This window comes from Scardinius erythrophthalmus, assembly GCF_964197995.2.
Source record: "Scardinius erythrophthalmus genome assembly, chromosome: 5".
NCBI lineage: Eukaryota > Metazoa > Chordata > Actinopteri > Cypriniformes > Leuciscidae > Scardinius > Scardinius erythrophthalmus.
In genome coordinates, this window is record NC_138225.1 from 27207656 (window position 1) to 27227972 (window position 20317).

Genomic DNA, 20317 nt, shown 5'->3' on the forward strand with positions numbered 1-20317 from the left:
AAATGAATTTGCATCACTGCATTACTGACGCTCTGCTAGGAGAATAAAAAGATAGATTCGCTTATTCATTGAAAATGTTTTAGAAAACCTTTAGGTCTGTTATACAATTATTATACAATTACTTGTGTGTGATTTATTGAACTGTTTAATGGCTATTACTGGTCAAACTGCTCATTAAGATGTGTTGAGTTCGCTGACCAGATAAACATCTGAACTAACCTCCTGTATATGTGTGTTCGTGTATCCAGGAGGTTTTTCCATGGTGTTTTTGGCCCGCACGCACAGTGGAGTAAGATGTGCCCTGAAAAGGATGTACGTGAACAACATCCACGATCTGAACATCTTCAAGCGGGAGATCACAATCATGGTGAGTCAAGCCACAAGCCATGTTTTTGGGTTAGTACATCAGTACATCACCTATATAAATAATTTTTTCTTATGTCCCCACAGAAAGAGTTGTCGGGCCACAAGAACATTGTGCGGTATCTGGACTCAACCACCAATGCAGTGGGAGACAGTGTATGGGAGGTTCTGATTCTGATGGAGTATTGCAAGGGTAATACAGCTTTGATGCAAACAAAACTATGGTCTAAAATTATGCAATCTAAAGTGTGTCCTTGTGTGATTTAAAATTTCCTGAAATACAAGTTCATGCTTGCATCACAGTTCATCCCTCTGACTTCTGTTCGACTTTCATTATAATCTTAATGTTAAATACCATTACAAAGGGAATAACTTGAAGAGTGCAACTGTAAATATGAACAAATAAATACATGTTTAAATTTGTTTACCTTTTCTGATTTTTTTTTTTTCATTTTTACATCCTGTTTTAGAGAACTGTTAACAGAACTGAACGTCCTGAAATTTATGGTATTTCTGAATAAGAGCCAGTTCTTGGTTCCCAAATTGATGTTCTAATCTAGAAGAGTATAACTGGTTTCTGCAGGCAACTGAAGTTGGACAACAAATCCATTGTTGCTATTGTTAACCAAAACTATTAAAAATAATCATAATTGTTGATTGAAATAAAATGTTAATGGGAAACTTAAACTAATACCACTAGTTTAAGTTTAACGGCCATTTTTTAGTCTAATAAAAACTAAAATGGCAATCACATAACAAAATTGCTCTAAAATTAAAATAAAATAAAATACATTGAAAATAAATAAAAGCAAATTATAAAATGTAATAAATACTCTAATGGTATATAAATAATTCTAAAATAACACTGAACAAATCTGGATTTAATGGATTATATCGAGGCCTTGGTTTTCCTTAACCCCCCTCCTTTGTTGACTGAAATATTGTGTGCCATCTAGCTGGTCAGGTGGTGAAGCAGATGAACCAACGGCTGAGCGTAGGATTCACTGAAGAGGAGGTGCTCAACATATTCTGTGATGCCTGTGAAGCTGTTGCCAGACTCCACCAGTGTAAAACTCCAATCATCCACAGAGACCTGAAGGTACAGCACAGAAACTGCTTTAGTAAGGGATACTACAGGATATTTCTAAGCAATTCCAGATGGATAAAAATGATTTGCATACAGTTCATTCGCAGCTATTTAAATGAGTTCACTGCAGGTGTAAAGCTGTAGACACAAACACTGACGTTTCTGCACTTTCATTTATGTGATTTCATTAATCTTGAATAGCAAGTATAAGGCAGTCTGGCTGATCACTGATTCTCTTTTGTCTGGCTGTGTTTAACTAGCTGAAAGGGTAAATTTATGACACTCCTTATCAGTTTAGGGAACCATGTCCTGACCAGACCAGTTCAACAGTGATACCAGACATGATCTTCCAAACCTATTAGTCTGCTCACAAACATTATTAGTGGCAAGCATTAGTTAAACCCAGGCAAAGACTATACTGTGTCTGTGAAAAACAGCTTGAAAGAAACAAGTCCGCCCTTTTGGCAGAAAAGTGTGGGAACAGGCCAATGGTGCCATTCAAACAAACACTTTTTCCCACCAGTCAAAACCAATCAGTCTAAAATAATTGGGAAATTATTGAACACTGAAGTGGAAGAAATGCATTTGTTTACTCGTTTGTCATGCAGGGCTGTTGTTTTTCATGTAAAATAAGGAGATGAGGACCACTGCTGGTCGAGCTCCAAAAAAGACATTAAAGTACTATAAGAAAAGTCCATTCAAGTATTCATTCAAGACATATGATTTGTATGAGAAACTTATGATGTTGTTTTTGTTCATTAAGGCCTGGTTTCACAGACAGAGCTTAGATTTAGCCAGGATTAGGCCTTAGTAGCTTTTGTAAATGCGCCTTAGAAAACAACATTACTGGTGTGCATCTTGAGAAAAAACATTTTAAGATATGTCAGTGCAAGTTGCGTTCAGTTAAAACAGCTCAATGCATTTTAGTCTGGAACTAGGCTTAAGCCTTGTCTGTCTTTTTTTGCAGTGTAACCATGTTGAAAAACAAATATAAGGCAGGATCTCATGATTGTCCACTCCAAGAAGCATTTATGTTCATGGAGTACGTTCTCAAGATGTTCCAAATGAAGTAGTTGCAACCTCCTTAATACTACTTTTTGATTAAATTTGAACATTTGGGTGGTGTAAGTAGCCACATGATTAGAGCTGTTTAATTAAAGATTGCTCCTTTAAAAGCTGGCAAAAAGTCGTTGACTTGTTGAATATTGGTATGCAGAATATGCTGAGAAAGGTTATTGTGCTTAAAAAAACATCAGTAGCAATATTAACACTGAATAGGACTTCATTGGACATGGCCTAAATGTCCTTCTTCCTCTCCTGCCTTTGTCTCTTGACTGTTGGAATTTACAGTAGTTGGACCTATTAACAAAGATCACTAACAAATGTGTGTGCTCGCAGGTAGAAAACCTCCTCTTGAATGACCAGGGAAACTACGTCTTGTGTGATTTTGGAAGTGCCACACACAAAGTTTTGCTTCCACATAAAGATGGTATAGCTGCTGTGGAGGATGAGATCAAGAAGTAAGACTTTTTACAGTACAGTGGAGAGTTCTGAATTACAGTGGGATTTACAACTAGTACTTTCCCTTTTTTTCTGAGCATGGTAGAATTTTTGGTTTGGTATGTGTTTTTTTTTACTTGCACTGAATTTGGGAAAACACCAAGCTTGAGGAATTATTATTATTATTATTATTACACAGGCAGTTACATGTATTACGTAATTATTGATTGCTTTTCATCTCCTTGCTAAACTAGTATCTATTAAAGTAATGTTAATTGTTATATTAACACCATAAGATCAGAGTTACTGCTTAAAGGAGAACTCCGGTCAATTTTAACATTGAGCTCATTTTATTGTACATTTGGAGTGCTGTCAATACAGAGAACAACGACAAAAATCGGTGTTGCCTACACCGAGTTATTCTATTTTTAAAATTTGCACCCTGTTGACTTCAATGGGGCAAGTACTAAACCTGCTTTTAGCCTCTTAACATCCTTGATGTGTCATTACAAGTGCACAGAAAATGTGAGTGATTCCTTCTGAGTGAACACGAGTGGATCTGACTGCAGTAGATGTGAAAGATATGAATAAAAATGATGTTATTTAAGTCAGCGCAAATACCTGTTTACATCCTGTTTTTCGGTTGAAGTCCAAAGTAGGACCCATTGAAGTCAACAGGGTGCAAATTTTAAAAATAGAATAACTCGGTGTAGGCAACACCGATTTTTGTCGTTGTTCTCTGTATTGACAGCACTCCAAATGTACAATAAAATTAGCTCAATGTTAAAATTGACCGGAGTTCTCCTTTAAGTGATATTACTTTATAGTTAATTTAATGACAAATTAAATTGAAACCCTTCCCTTCCCTGTCCAGAAATGGGGTATTATACAAGCTATTGTACGCTACCGTTCAAAATTTTGGGGTTGGTAAGAACTTTTTATAAGTCTCTTATGGTCACCAAGGCTGCCTATTTTTTATTTTTTTTATACAGTAAAAACGGTAATATTGAAATATTACAATTTAAAATAACAGTTTATTTTAATATATTTTTAAATGTAAATTATTTCTGTGACAGCAAAGCTGAATTTTCAGCATCATTACTCCAGTCTTAAGTGTCACATGATCCTTTAGAAATTATTCTAATATGTTGATTTGTCCCTCGAGAAATATTTCTAATTATCAATATTAAAATCATGTGTTGCTTAACATTTTTGTTGAAACTGTGATAAAAAAAAAATTCAGGATTGAATAGAAAGTAAAAAAAAAACAGTAAAAAAAAACAGCATTGATTTGAAATAAAAATCATCTGTAACATTATAAATGCCTTTAAAAAATGTTCTTTAAAAAACTGTGTGTGTGTGTGTGTGTGTGTGTGTGTGTGTGTGTGTGTGTGTGTGTGTGTGTGTGTGTGTGTGTGTGTGTGTGTGTGTGTGTGTGTGTGTGTGTGTGTGTGTGTGTGTGTGTGTGTGTGTGTGTGTGTGTGTGTGTGTGTGTGTGTGTGTGAGATGAGCATTGTAGTTCTAGAGAGTGTATCTGGCTTATGCATATTGTAGTAGACAAAATAACAGAATATGGGCTTTTCCTCCGAGCAGTGTTCGATTTGCTCTGTCTCGAAGCTTGTATGTGCAGCAAATTTGCATTTTGTCCATGAAATATAAAGGAATTTACAAAATGTGTTAAGCTTGTCTAGATGATGTAATTTCTTGTTGCTTGTTCTGGTGCCAGAAAGTTAGTGCTTTTAAACCTTCCATTGTTTTCATTATTCTCTGCTTAGGTACACGACTCTGTCATACCGCGCCCCAGAGATGATTAACTTGTACCAAGGGAAAGCCATCACCACAAAGGCCGATATCTGGGTAGGCAGTGGACACCCTCACACTCACTCTCTCTCTCTCCCTCACCTCCACCCAGTCATTCTCGTTCACTCCCTCCCATGTCAATCTCCAACACAGAAACAAGCTGGAGAGCTGGTTTGGTCAGACTGACACAGCAGACACAATGAGAAACCGCTTTCCTCCATAAACAAGGGCTCTCAGGGGTGTGCTTTTACAGCTATCCTTGAAATCCTGGCTTTGTTTCAAAGTTGATCCTTTTTTGCGTCATGAAACATTTAGGCATGTATCAAGGTGCACTGGTGTAGAAATGAGTAGATTTTGTTCAAGTTATACTGTTACAAGATGCAGTCAGACATATTTTAGACATGTTTACTAGAGCTGAGGAGCGGTGTTATGTGCATGTGGGCCTGATGGAAAGCAGTAAAGAAAAGAGTTTCCAGTGTTGTAAAGACAGGAATGAGGGCCTCATGAAGGTAAACTTCCTCTTTAACTTGAAATGCTGTAAAAGGTAAATAGCTTAGCCTTATTTCACAGCTCTTCCTTCCAAACAAATGCTGGACTGAGTAGAAAAGAAAGGGCCAGTTCCCATGAAGCTCCTTCAGTGGAAAGCTCACATTGTGATAAATTTCACCAGTGCAGATGGTAGCAGTTCATGGTCATCGTGTCAGAACTTGCTTTGGTAGGAAGAGGAAATGTATGACAATACTTCCTGCCCATTTGCTCCGTCTGAAAATAGAAAAAATTCTCAGAATTCATCCTTTCTGAAACAGAGCAGCTGTCAGCCATTATAAGTGTTGTCACAGTGCAGAATTTAATTATTAGAGCAGTGAAACCTGATGTATTGAATGTCTTTGTGTGGAATTACAGTTTCTTGTTTCCTCTCTTTCCCAGGCGCTTGGATGCTTGTTGTACAAGCTGTGTTTCTTCACACTTCCATTTGGGGAGAGTCAAGTTGCCATATGTGACGGAACCTTTGCTGTTCCGGACGGTTCAAAATTCTCCTCTAAATTGCACTGTTTAATAAGTAAGCAGCTTTCAAATATTCCCAAGAGATTTGAAATGATTTTGTGTATGGTTTAACGTGGGTGTGTGTACACAGGCTGTGGTGGAGTTTTGAAATTAAGCTAAACAATAGCTCCACCCCCTGGTATTATTGTGGTACTGCACACTTGTCACAACTCCTCTTGACTTAGAGATAATTCACCCGAAAATTAACATTCTGTAATTTCCCCACCCTTAGGTCATTCCAAACTTGTATGACTTCCTTAATTTTTTTTAGAAAGGTTCCCATTGCTTGGCATATGATTGGGCTGGTTAGAATCTGAGTGTATATGATTGTTTATATATTTCTACATAAAGGGGTAGTTCATCCAAAAATGACAATTCTGTAATCATTTTCCAGGCACCGTGAAAGTATTATAAGTGTTCATATGTGCTGTTTTCCATTTGATATGAATGACTGAATTTAGTTTTTTGCTCCTGTTCCTGATCATGCATTTATTTTGAAGTTGAATACAAGCACCCTCATCTGATAAATGATAACGGCCATTTTCTTTCATTCACACAGGATACATGTTAGAGCCTGATCAAGAAAAGAGACCTGACATCTATCAAGTTTCTTACTTTGCCTTTCGGTTAGCTGGAAAGGAGTGTCCAGTGCCAAATCTTTTTGTAAGTTACTCACACATAAGCCATGTTCAGACTGTCAGTCCAAATTCGATTTTTGTGCATATCCGACTGTAATCCAATTCTATTTAGAATTTAGAAAAATACATGAAATACAATTTTTAAAAATCCATTCTAAGGTACAATCATGTGTTTTGAAATCCTGTTCAAATCACATGTCCGACTGCTCAGATTTCAATGCTTTCTCATGCCACATAAAATGTAAACATGTCAGGTGTTGTTGTAGGAAACATGCTGAAAGTTGTTGCAGAAACAAGGTTGTGTTGCAAAGTGCAGGTTGAGCAGAAAATTACAGTATATTGCTAGTCAGCCTGGTCTACACAACTCTTTGAATTGATGGCAGCAGTGAATAAAGCTGCACATTCCAGCCTCCTATGAGACCACATGTTGACATGACAACTACTATACTGCAAACTGTATTGTTGTTGGTTTTTTTTGGCATTGACACACCTACACAACATCATTGCCATAGAGACCAATACAGATATTATAAAAAACCAAAGAGCACCACGACAAACACACAAATCAGATCTGAACAGTTGCGATACACAGTAAGGATAATCAATCATATAGATCAGATTAAGTTATTTTTGTTATTACCCTAGTATGATTCGGAATTTAGAGGTTTTTCTTTTTCTGCCACACAGAACTCTCCCCTTCCCACCTCATTGCCGGATCCACTTACTGCTAGTGATATTGCTGCTAAGAAGAGCCTGACAAAAGCCAGGTAACATATTAGAGCTTTGAGTGTTGCTTTCAGATTATTTGAATTCAACAAACCATTTAAGTAACATGTTTTCATTTCTTTTTCATTAGAATAACAGATTCAGTTGGACCAACAGAAACATCAATCGCACCCAGGCAAAGACCCAAAGCTGCAAATACTAATGTTTTGCCCTTGTCCAGCTCTGTAACTCCTGTGAAAATGACTGTATCCTCAGATACGGTTGGCAACGGCCAGAAAGGTGAACAATATATTCCATGTTTTCTTAAATATGGTCTGTGTTCTGTATTTTTTTTTTCCTCTGGAGAATCAAGCTTTGACTGTATACTGTATGTGTGCCTATCTCAGCTCCTGGAAATGGGCAGCAGTCAGTGGCGCAGATGCAGAGTAACAGTCAACAGAACAGAGTGTTACAGCAACTGCAGCCTGGTGACCTTCGACTGCAACAGCTACATCATCAACAACAACAGCAGCAGCAACAGCACAATATCCACCACCAACAGCAAGTCACTGCGCAGCAGCTGCAGTACATGCAACAGGTAATGAGTGCCTCAGGAGGTCAAGACCAGTGTTCAGGAAGGTTTTTTTGTAGATATGTTTAATCCAATTTCCTGCAGATCTTTAAAAATGACCATTTAGGCACAAGCGCAGATTCCAGGATTCATATCTGCTTCAGATTCATACGTTTTGTTTTTATTGACCCAGTTAAGTAATTGCGGAAAATCCCAGTGGCATAAATAGTTTTGTTGTGACCTTCTATGACAGTCAGTTGGTTATTTTTTGGATTAAACATTGTGGTCTTCTGATGAGCACATGATGTTTACACATGAGAAACCACCAAGAATATGGTGGAACAGTTTACGTTCAGCAATTTTAGTTGTCTGATCGCATCTCTCTACGTCACAATGAAACAAGTAGATCTTTTCGGCCGTGTTATGACGTACATACTGTTGTAAAGTTTTTCTTTCATCGAAGCAGAGATCTATACGATAAATGGATTATCAAGAAAAAAAGAATGTAGGGTGGGGATTGGTTCTGTCCTTCGTTTTTTGATTGGATGAAAGATTACAGTCGATTTGTAGGAAATGGGCAGGGTTAAAGTCGGTTAAATTATTGGAGAAGTCCGGCATATGTTACCAGATAGAAGTCTTTTGTTTTACCGGAACAAGAAGTTATGACATTTTGATGTATAATTACAAAAAAATAATGGGGGCATCCAATAGAATGGGTGAAGGTCTTTCCGCGTGGCAAAGTAATTTAATTCCATTTAAGCTTTTATCTGACTCCATTTTATATCTGACTCCATTTTATCACAACCTCGAATTTAGGTTAGATTGCCAATTGGTTATTGGTCAATTACGTATATAACAGTTTAGCAATACATTTGATTGTTCTATTTAACTCTTTACTTGTATTTTACCCGTTCATATTAGGAAGCTATGTCGCTCTGAGGTCCTCACGCCTTCTGCTTAACGCGAGTCTCACGATCACAAGCTCGTCAGTTTTGGTCACCAAACAGAGGTAATTCGCTATATACCTGAGATTGGTCGCATTCACGCTTACACAATCAAAGATACTTTGATATAGCCCCCGTGATTGTATACACTTGAAATTAAAGTAATGTTTACTTCAGGCAGAGGTATGGCCACTATTACAGATAAAAGTTGACCAACATTACTTATCTTATAATAGCTTTGGATTGGCCATGCTGTGGTTTCCTACATATACTTAAATTAAAACAGAGGTAAGACACACCCAAATTTAGATTGGTCAAGCATTGGTTCAAGCGAACCACAGACACTTGAATTAGTGCCAAATACTAGTCGTCACTAATCTGACGCAAAACTTGCGGTAACATACAAATCTGTTTAATCTACTTGGGAAAACAATTTCAGAGTCAGTTGGAATAAAATCAAATGTAACAATTTATTATGTCAGGTAAATGTATCATGCCAATGATTCAAAGATAATCAATACAATAACATCAAATGCTCAGAGATAAAGAGTAAAAGATGTAGGTTAAACCCGACATTTAGAAAAATACATAGTGCTGATGTCTTCGAGATCCTTCAACATTATGGGCTGATCTGAGTTACAGAATCGCCCTGAGCCTCTTGTTGCATTTCTTTCGTGGCAGAAACTTCTTTCACATGGAAACATTTGCTAACAATGGGAATTTGCATTCAGAGTTTACACCTTTTAGGAGCAGAATGCCATTTGCCTGGAAGACACACCCTCCTCTGTGTGCAAGTTATCTCTAAACTTTTAAGAACTTTATTACCTTTTGGTTTACTTCTTTGAGACATTTGTACCAGACATTTCAAATGATACCAAACATCTATAAAACTGTATGATAATTATTCACATTAAACCATATAGATTTTTGGGTGAATATCTGGTGATCTCAGAGTGTGAGAGAGAGACAACATGGGGAGATGATTGACTCGGGGATGCTAGTTTCTCAAGAGAGAGTCAAATGTTGATTTCGAGAAAGGTGCTTTGTCTTTTCTGGGAGTGGTTGTTCCTCAACCAGACTGCCTGGCATTTTCTAATTTCTCAATTCTTACATCAGCATCGGGGAATAACGTTATAATCTTGTTCACGGTAGAGAAAGCTGCTTACATGTACAAAAGTAACTGTGAAGACTTAAATGTAAACACAGCTTTTGTGTCTTTATCAGCTTTTCCGTATATATACTGGCCCTGATAATCATCACAAATACTGACCGATTGCTCCATTTCTGTATTTATGAATGAATGACTCTCTCACCCGTTGCTCTAGTCTTCGTCGATTACAAGCAATTGGAGATTATGAATCAGCAATCTATTGATATTCCCTCCAGTTCCTGGATGTGCCATGTTGAATTTGAGCCACTGAATTTATGGAACCGAATTGTAAAGCAAAATAAAATGGACTGAAAATTGTCTGTCAAATATTATAGGTTGTATTTTTAAACAGAATGAACATTTTGGAAGTGAAATCTGAAAGGTGAATATGGATTATTGAATTTTTAATAATGAAAATGTGTGAAATGTTTTGAATTTAAATATTTTACAGCTTAAATATACAACCATGTTGAATTTCAGCCCATAAAAATGCAAGCCCTAAAAATACAATCCATTAAAATGCAAGCATGGTTAATGCAATACATATTTTTTTCAAGTAGTGCAATTCAACAAGCTTTTTTGTTTCAAAACATTTGTCATTATTTTACTTACATACACATCCCTTTTTCTCTAGTGATTTAGCACAGATTAATTTGTTCCCCATGTTTCTACTGCATAGATAGCCAAGTATTATTAAAATCACATCTTCCCATCAGTGAATTGCACCTTTTAGTCCACGTGAACTGGAAGTTGCTTGCACCTTTTAGTCCACGTGAACTGGAAGTTGCAACCGATTAAACTACTATTTTAGTAGCGTGAGGTATTTCCAGTTGAAATAGAATATTGAATAGAAGGCGGGGGTTTATTTTAGCGCACTTCCTCTCCATCTCTTGCTCATTCAGAATGACAGGTGGAGGGGACTTGTTAAGGATATTCTACCCAAGTCGTCAAACTGGGGTCATCACAAAAGGGAACACCATTCTAGACCGGAAGCAAATTTTCAGATTTTGATGAAAGATTACCATGACAAAAAAAATGTCTGTGCACGGGTTGTTATTAATCAGGGTAGCCGCGGGGTCTTAAAAGTCTTAAAAAGGTCTTAAATGTCATGTTCCTAAATTAAGGCCTTAAAAAAGGTCTCATATTCCGTTGTCCAACTCTTAATTTTTTAAATGAAGGTCTTAAATTTCATTATACTATTTATTCAAAGTCAACCAGACTGCAACGCAAAGTGAAAAGGGGGAAAAAACAACAACGTGAAAATTCTATCTCTCTTATCTATCTCTGATTGTGTGTCTCTTTCTATCCCTCCCTCCCTTGTTTTTAAGGTGTATTTACATTTCTTTTTATTCTTGAAAATGTAAAATGGTTGAAGCAATGGTTAAAGCAATTTGAATGCTGAGAAACTTTACTAAGACGATTTGAAAAGTTAGTTTATCTGTTTATTGTTATGAATGTTTGATATTTACCAAAAACATCACTTTGCAGTGTATTGTTAAATGAGTTTTTTTATAATAAATGTATTTTTAATTCACGTTTACTATATTTGTTAGTAATAGTCATTATTGGGATTTGATCTGGTGTTTTACGACTGCATAATGGGTGCGATGTAGGTCTTAATTTTCATTAAAGTGGTCTTAAAGTCTTAAATTTGAGGTGATCAAACCTGGGGAAACCCTGTTAATAGACTAAGGTAAATGTCCACAAGACTAATAATGTGCACTTAACAAAGTAAATAGTGTCAAATTTTATTTCTTGCTGAATTTATTAAATTAATCAGTGCTTTCTTATTCACTGCAAAATGCTGTTTAAAGGAAACATTTGCATATTGAATCACTCTCTGCCAGTCTAGTGCTCATTCCAATTGCAAAGAAATTGGCAGTGTTGTGATCACTCTGTGTTAAATGTCATGTTGTCTTGAGTTCAAGCCTGCTGCCCTGATTTTTAAATGTATGATGTTGTAGGTTTGTACCGTGTGATGGTATAAACCCTATGATAGCACTGTGTTAGTGAACATATTGAGAAGCATAAATTAAACTCCCACGCTCATCACGACTGTCCACTGTCTGTGTCTCTCTCTCTGTCTCTCTCTCTCTCCCTCTCCCTCTCCCTCTCCCTCTCCCTCTCCCTCTCCCTCTCCCTCTCCCTCTCCCTCTGGCAGTATCATCAGGCCATGCAACAGAGTCTTCAGATGCAGCAGCAGCAGCATATGCTTCAGCAGCAGATGATGATGCAGCAGCAGCCCATATATCAATCCCAGCAGCAACAGCAGGCTCACTACACTGCCCTGGTGAGACAGATACACCCGCAACATTAGTGGCAGGGCCATTTGTTCGCTTTTTAATGAGGAATTTTGCCACATTTTAAATAGATGCAGTTCTAATATAGGAGAGATTTATGCATAAATGAATGTCATGAAGGAATGTAAACTGCATTGAGAAGGATGGTGCTGCTTTTTTAAATGTAAATTTATCCACTATGCGTATGTCAGTAGGTTATGTTTTATATTGTATTTAATAAATTTTCTTTGAAGTCTGAAATTAGACTGTCTTTGCCTTACTCATTTGGCCCCACTCACTCACTGAAGCGGTGCCAAACTGTTTCTCCATCCAAGTGAATGTTGCCCAATCATAACCGTCAATAATTCCTTTGAATTGTATTTACGCTAAAAGAGGAAATGTTGCTAACTGACTTTTGCTAAATACATAATGTTAAGGCGGAGCAATTTTTAGCTCATTTTCCACCGAATGGTTACCATCTGTTTAATTTCAGATGCAATCTGCTCCATGCAAAACCATCAGGGGATTGAATGGTGTGGTGAAATCCACCGATTCTCTGTGTTAAATTGTAACATATGAGGCAATTACACTGTAGAGAAATTCAAAGGCCTCTGTGGCGCTCTTTCTGTCTGTGTTTCTCTTTCCCTGTGTCCTCATGGTCATTTCATATGGAGAAAGCACACTTTTATGTTAAGTATAAAGTTAAGTAAGTGATGATGAACAGCTATTATCACAAAATGAACATGAAATCGATTTGAGTTACTTGAGTTTATCTTAAAGCTTCCTCTAGGATAGTCCATTGCAACAATTATCCTAGCAACACAACAAATTCTGCAATAATATTATAACTGCGGTGTGATATTCGTTCTACTTTCATGTCCCTTGTATATTGTCAAAGTGAAGTTCTGAGCACTAGCACACAACAGCAGGCCTATGCCGTAGGTTAGTAGTTTGACGAAGTTCTTTTGCCTGTCTTCTTACAGATGCATCAGTACCAGCAGGCCTTTGTTCAGCAGCAGCAGTGTGCTCCAGTCCAGCAGTTGCCCTTTATCTCCCCACTGGAGTTCCAGGCCCCGCTGAGCTCCTATAACCCTGCCGCACCTTTTCCAGTAGAGACCCCCTTCACTAACATCAGGCAAGCACCTTGGACATTATTACTGATGTAGATTTTTGTCTTAGTTCGCCATTTTGTTCCTGTCATAGGTAGGGTTGAGTATAATTGGTACTTAAATTCAAACATCCAAAGCATGTGCACCGAAAGCCACCTCTCAGACTGTGCGATACTGAACTGAGTTCTCTTCCGTGTCTTTTTGCACTTGAATGGACAAATACATTCAAAAAAATGTCAAAATATCCTCGTAAACACAGTCGGTTACGTCATAAGTGAACGTAAAAAGATGACAAAGAAAACTTATGTGTAACAGTATGCTGGATCTGTGCAGCTCTTAAAATGACAGCAGTCACTGTAACAATATAACAAAACAATAGTTATAATAAAACAATAAAAGACAAAGAGAAAATTCGCTCTCTGTTCTTGACCGAATATCTTTTGTAACTATATTTGACATGTATATTTTATTTATAAAGTGTAGTGTTATTTTACATTTGATTACAGTTTCTGTACCTGAATAACTGAAAAATTACAACACTTTTTTTTTATTGTATTCAAATTTGTTTATTTGTTCTTTTTAAATTCATCTTAGTTCGTGCTAGTTTTTGCTATGGTATATTTAAACCATAGGCAAAACTTCCTTGTGTAAGTGTTCTTTAGCCTGTTGAATTTTGTGTATGGTATTTAGCTAAAATGAAATGTTTTGCAATAAGAATAAACGTGAATGATATCTAAGTTTTTTTATTTTATTTTATTTTTTACCTTATTGGAATCGAAATCAGGAATCGATAAGCAGTCGGAATTGTTTAAATTCCAAGCGATATCCAATCCTAGTCATACAACTTTGCAGCAGAATGAATATTACACTACCATTCAAAAGTTTGGGGCGAGTAAGATTTTTTTTTATTATTAATTTTTTTAATCTCTTATGCTAACCCAGAATACATTTATTTGCTAAAAAAAACTGTAAAAATATTATTATTGTGAAGTATTCATACAATTTAAAATAACTGTTCTATTTGAACACATTTTAAAATGTAATTTACTCATGTGATGGCAAAGCTGAGTTTTCAGCAGTCATTACTCCAGTCTTCAGCGTCACATGATCCTTATTTTTTTAAAATGGCATTTTTTATTTATTTTTTATTCTGAAAAAGAACAGCATTTATTTGAAATGGCAATCTTTTGTTTGTCTATTACTGTCACTTTTTCTTAATACTTTTATTCAGCTAAGACACATTAAATTAAGTAAGGGATAATGTACATCCAGCTGGTTGTAACCAACAGGGTGATTAGGGGTTTATTCTAAGATAACAGCCGGCTGGATGCACATTATCCCGATTATTACACGGCTACTTGCCACATAAGTAAGTAATTAGAGACAAAATATTGATCTGAGTCTAAATATTTTATTGGGTCTTTAAATGCAAAGCTTCCACAAAGAAAGCATAAAATATGTATAAGTATGTTTGACCATGTACAACTATTTACATGTCTGTCATTTTTCCTTTTTCTGTTGTAGTAGAAACCCAGTGTCCACTGTGGAGGTCCTGAGCCCTTCTCCTCAGACTGTCAATAACCCTCCTGATATGTCTGGATGGAACCCATTTGGAGAAGACAATTTCTCCAAACTCACAGAAGAAGAACTTCTCGATCGAGAATTTGACCTTCTAAGAGCAAGCAAGTGTCTCTGTGTGTCTTTTTGTAGATCATGAGCATTTTAAATGTCACAGTGGCTTTCAGTGCAGTTCTCTCCATCTCTTTCTTTGAGTCTGTTTTAGAACTGCATCCGTACATGTATCCTCTTTTTGTATTCTACACCCTCTCCAGCAGAGGGCATACGCATCCTGCTTTATTGCTACAATAACACTTTCTGTGTGTCTGCTACTGTTGTTCCCCACAGAAAAGCCAGTAGAGCGATCTGTCAGCATGGAGGCCAGCAGCATAGACAGACAGCAGCCGGTACTGCAGCCCTCACTCCCTGAGGATCCATTTGGCTCTGTGCCCTTCCTGGCCAACGCAGGCAAGTTCTAGCAGCCGGCTCAAAAAGGACCCTCACCAAAGTTCCCTGTTTAACGTCCTCCTCCTCTCTCCTCATATCTGTGCTCCCCTATTCCTGCTCTTCCCGAACCTCTTTCTGTCTCTCTGCTCGCTGGATGTGGCGCCTCTACACCACATATCACTGTCACATCTGGAGACAAACAGAGACAAACAGAATCAATGTTACCATTTATTCCTTTAACCACTTTAAATATATACAGTACATTTAGACAGTTACAAGCTTGTCATTTCAACAAACTTAGAAAACTGTTTTTGATTCTATTTCTCACTGTTCATAAGATAAGAATTTAATAAGACACTATATATCTGGTGCATACATAGATTTAGATATTATATATAGATAAGACAGGCTGGAAATAGTCAATAGTAAAATGCAAGCATAGAAATAGAGAGAATTTGCAGATTATAAAATAATGCAAATAATACATTTGAAACTATAAGACATAAGAAATATAGACTCGCATGATACGGTGGTTTGAAGTTTTTTTTTTCTTCTTCTAGGGATTTATTTATACTGTACTTCACAAAACCACAGCTTTATGCTTTTTGCTGATGCCATGTTTTTTTTCTTTTATTATTTGTATTTGTTTTTTAAGCTTTAACTTTTGTTTGTCTGTGCACTTGCAATATTATAGTTGTAAATCTCCTCACATCTGCATCTTTTTTTTAATCATTTGAATAATTTAGTTTTAATAGTTTGGGCTAACTCTTATATAGTGGTGCAGTTTTACTACAGTATGTATGTGCAAGTCTAATCTTATCAATGTGGATTGTACTCTAGACTTTATTTGCTTTGTCAGTTTAGATTTTGTTTCTCTCTCAGGACCCACATTTTTATGTTAATATTTTTATATTGAACAGAGCAGAAAAAGTAGTGTTCCTTAGTTAGGAAAAGACAATGTATGAGTTTAAGGGAATTTTCTTTTCCCTTCTCCCCCCCATTTAGGCATCAGGTTGGCATGATAGAATAGATTTTCAGATTCTTGAGCAACCTAATTTTCCACTTACTCATTTTTTTTCTTTCTTTTTTTCTTTTCTTCAGATCAGTTAGCTACATTATGTGCTTGATAGCAAGTTGTTGATAGCAACTAACAGTGAGTGCCAAAAGTTCTCAGGTACAATTTCTATGGACCTCAGATCATAGAAAATTTCCAGCTATCCTCATATTCACTTTGTTTACTTGTAAAAATGCCAATTTTTCATGGATTTGAACACAAGTCTCTCTCTTCCAGTGTTAAGAGTTGGCTTTAAATTCCTCATTGAGACTTATTTTTTCCTTTCTGTAATTTACTGTGAAGATACTTTAAGTTGCCAATTTAGGGAACATTGGCAGGTTAACTTGAGGGAGGTTAGCGGAATAATCAGAAACTGTTGCATCTACAGAAGCATCTAAGAGTTGGCAGCCCTTTTTTTCATTCTTTTGCATAATGTGATGTCTTATTATTATGTAGCCTATGCTAGAACTCTTTTCTGGTCACAGATTATTTTTTAGAAAACGCTATGTCTTATAATGTTTGAGCCTTTTTACATGTTAGCACTGGTAACCACACCACAGAGATATAACATGCCATTTGTTGCTGTCTCGCTCATGTTGGCAGCATTGAGCCTTAATTAATGGCAATTGTCACATGTATTCCTTGTCAGCACATATTGGTACTTTTTCAATGCATTTAGTAATAGTTTACATAAGGGCTTACCATAATGTTTACTGAACCTTTGTTTTCCCAACGGTAAGTTGACCATAAAGTTTAGCGAATCTGTGTGCTGAATTCCTAATTTGATGTTCACATTCATCTCATTACCCACTCAAGTTACTTTGCTTTATCACAACATTTTTGGTAACATTGTTTTATTTTTAAGCTTAATGTGTTTGTTACCATTTTGTGTTAGATAAAGACAGCCATTTTCAGAGACATCTTGATTGAGTGGGATATTGGTGGACAGTTAAAACTGACTTGTGAACTTGTATTAAAAGTATTGAGCCATATTGTTAACTATTGGGCGAGTGTAAGCAGAACATCTGTTGAGAATGACTAAATCCACTTGCATATTGGAGTTGTAGGATACTGTTGTTATTAGTTTTGTTGACGCTAATACAAAAAGTTTCTCCTATAACAGCTTTCAATTCATGCCTTATGTTGCCCCAGACATCATGGTACAGGTGTCCAAGCTGTGTAACACACTGTTTGTTTTCTTGCATATGTTCCTGTAGATGACAAAAGTTCATAGCCCCACCATTCCTCAGTGACCTCTCATCTGTACATACTTGCATACATACAGCATCAGTTGCATAAGCTGTTAATGTTCAGTTGACAAACTGATGTAAATACTCATGTATCATAATGTATGTTTCTTTATACAATGCTAATTATAAATAAAGCTTATTTAAAAGCAATGTTATATTTGTTGATTTTTCTCGTCTAATGCTTTGAGTTTAAGAAGTTCTGATGTCTTCCACCTTTATACCACTAGAGCAAGATGTTCCTCCTATTATATAATAGCATGGCTGTCTTTGTCTAACAATTTTATTCTAAACTGAATAACATTGATCGGTTTCATTTTTTACTTTGGAAAAGCATAATGTTAAGACCTTTTTCATATTAAATTTGATATATAAGGGATAAAGTCTTTGATGTCCCCAGAGTGTGTATGTGAAGTTTTAGCTCAAAATACCTTCCAGATATTTTTTATATAGCATGTCAAAGTTGTCACTTTTTGAGAGTGAGCAAAAACACACCTTTTTTGCGTCTGTTCCTTTAAATGCAAATGAGCTGCTGCTCCCAGCACAGAGGGCGGAGCTTCAAGAGCTTGTGGGGTTTATGTACATTTTTGGTGTTGGTGATGTCACTAACCCAGAAGGAATGTCGTGTAGTCCCTACCAGCCGTTTGTTGTATTCCTTAAAAAACGATTTCTTTAAAAGCAAATATCTCCCTTTGCTTTGAACTTTGAGCATTGTAACTGCAGATGTTTATGCTCAAACAGCAACATTACACTTTTGGGGGGTCAACAGTATCTCCAGCAAATCGCAGGTTTTAATTTCAATTTTAATGCTAACATTTAAATGTACATAAATATAAATTATATATAATTTAAAGTCCCCTGTAGTCAATAATTATATCCCTTAAAACTCATCTTTGATCACCAAAATGACACATTTAAATGATTTTTCCTGTGGAAAAAAAGTGTTCATTCCTTAAAATAGATTGAATGTAACTCTACACCCTTGCTTCATTTAGTATGCGCGTTCCATTACGCAAATGAAAATGAGCCTCGCCTCCACTCACTCATACAGGCTCGTCTACAAATCGATGTATCAGAATGGTAATGCGTTTTATGTATCGCTCTCTACAACGTCGAACTCATAACTGTAATTAATATGATTAATGGTTTGATTAATGGTTTGATTAACTACGTTATCAAACTGCTAATAATGTGTTGTTAATGTTACACAAACCATGTTCCTGTTCGCCATCTCAGCCTGCCTTTTAAAAATCAGCATTCCTACTTTGAACAACTTGCATCAGTGGAGAAAGGCATTCATCATAACATCATAATTCACCCGCCATATTGCTAAATGTACCCAATTATTCATATCAACAGAAAAATATACCGGGATAACCTTGCTTCTCTTGAGATGATAAAGCCCGCCCTCACGTTGACGTGAATGGTTACAAGGTAGTTTCTGACGTAAGAAACGCCAGCGATTTCAAACCGCGTTTTTTAAAACTGTCTTTTTTTCCCACTGCAGTTTTAAAGAAAAAATACTCAGCAACGGTGTTGACTTGATTTTGCGCATGGTTTGTCTTAAATCAAATTAAAAACACCACATAGACATATAAACAACATTAAAAACTTGATTTTTACCTCAAGGGGGCTTTAATATAAAATGTGTTAAGAACATTTACAATACTCCCTTGGACTATGAATAATGAATCTGTTTGCAAGACTTCACAACCCCCCCTTAACACGGTAAAACAAAGCTTGCATGCACTGGAGCCTTTTTGGAACAATGGTTGAATGGGACCCTATTGGAGTACCTCGTTTTAAATTTGATTTTGAAAACGTCCTCAAGTCTAATATATGCTAAACTTATGATTATGTTTAAGACCAATTATGTGCTGTGGCTGTCCTGTTGATTTGTAAGCTTTATCCCTTAAATCTTGACTAAGCAGTTAACTGGTCATCGGTGGGGGAAACATTAAAATGGCTCTTAAACAATAGAATAAACAATATCTCTTTATGAACTCAATTCAGATATTGTGATTGCCTGGTAAAGTTGCATGTACAACAGAGGCATTTGGACATAATGAGGTAAGAGACAATGAACTATTGAAGCATATCCAACTGTGTCTGCAAATCGTTTGCATATATTGAGAAGACAAAAAGACAATCAGCTTAGCATCTGCTGAGCTGGATGAAGGGAGGTCTGGGTAATCCACTGGATGGATATGTGGCTTTCATATGACATTTCCATTATGTTCCTGATTCAAGCAAAGCAGGGAGAGGTCTGGACATCCACATGCTTAGATATTACTTGCTCTGGCCGTTTTTACTTGAGCTGTCATCAGCGTGTAATCGCATGGGCCTGGAAAAGAACACTCAATATTCTTCTTCTGGTTACGATCTTCTTATATGATTAAGGATGTTCCATTATGCTGTGCTGTGGATTGTTGTATTCCAGGAGGTAGGCGTGATTAGATGTGTTGTAATCCGGACAGCCTAAACAGTCTGCTTGTTTATTTTTTCTTCTAAGCTTCAGATTTCTTCGAAAATCACCACAATTTTTTTCCTCCCATGCTGTTCTTGCGCTTCTCTTTACCCCTTCCCCCAGCCACTAGTAACTATAATAATTGTAGTAGAAGTAGTTGTTGTTATTTAATTAGTTATTTAACTTAGATTTATTTATATATTTCTGGACTTCATATACATAGAACTGGGTTTGGCTAATTCTGAGTCTTGCTCTGCCAGTTTGGATGGATTTGATGATAACAGATCCGCAGCTCTGCCTGCTCAGCAGGGGGAGGATGGCAATGTCTAAGCATGTTGAGAAATTCAGTCTTTTG

At 36.5% G+C, this 20317-nt stretch overlaps 1 protein-coding gene across 1 annotated transcript in view; it reads left to right on the forward strand.

Annotated features, from left to right (window-relative positions):
- bmp2k (BMP2 inducible kinase) overlaps window positions 1-20317 on the forward strand; it is a 44866-nt gene that overhangs the window by 20421 nt on the left and 4128 nt on the right. The window contains exons 2-15 of the mRNA XM_081366456.1: window positions 249-367; window positions 451-556; window positions 1320-1462; window positions 2849-2970; window positions 4726-4807; window positions 5678-5810; window positions 6354-6457; window positions 7120-7199; window positions 7289-7437; window positions 7545-7735; window positions 11964-12092; window positions 13065-13216; window positions 14715-14872; window positions 15096-15215. Of these exons, the coding sequence (XP_081222582.1) occupies window positions 249-367; window positions 451-556; window positions 1320-1462; window positions 2849-2970; window positions 4726-4807; window positions 5678-5810; window positions 6354-6457; window positions 7120-7199; window positions 7289-7437; window positions 7545-7735; window positions 11964-12092; window positions 13065-13216; window positions 14715-14872; window positions 15096-15215 (1788 nt within the window). The remainder of the gene's footprint in view (window positions 1-248; window positions 368-450; window positions 557-1319; window positions 1463-2848; window positions 2971-4725; window positions 4808-5677; window positions 5811-6353; window positions 6458-7119; window positions 7200-7288; window positions 7438-7544; window positions 7736-11963; window positions 12093-13064; window positions 13217-14714; window positions 14873-15095; window positions 15216-20317) is intronic.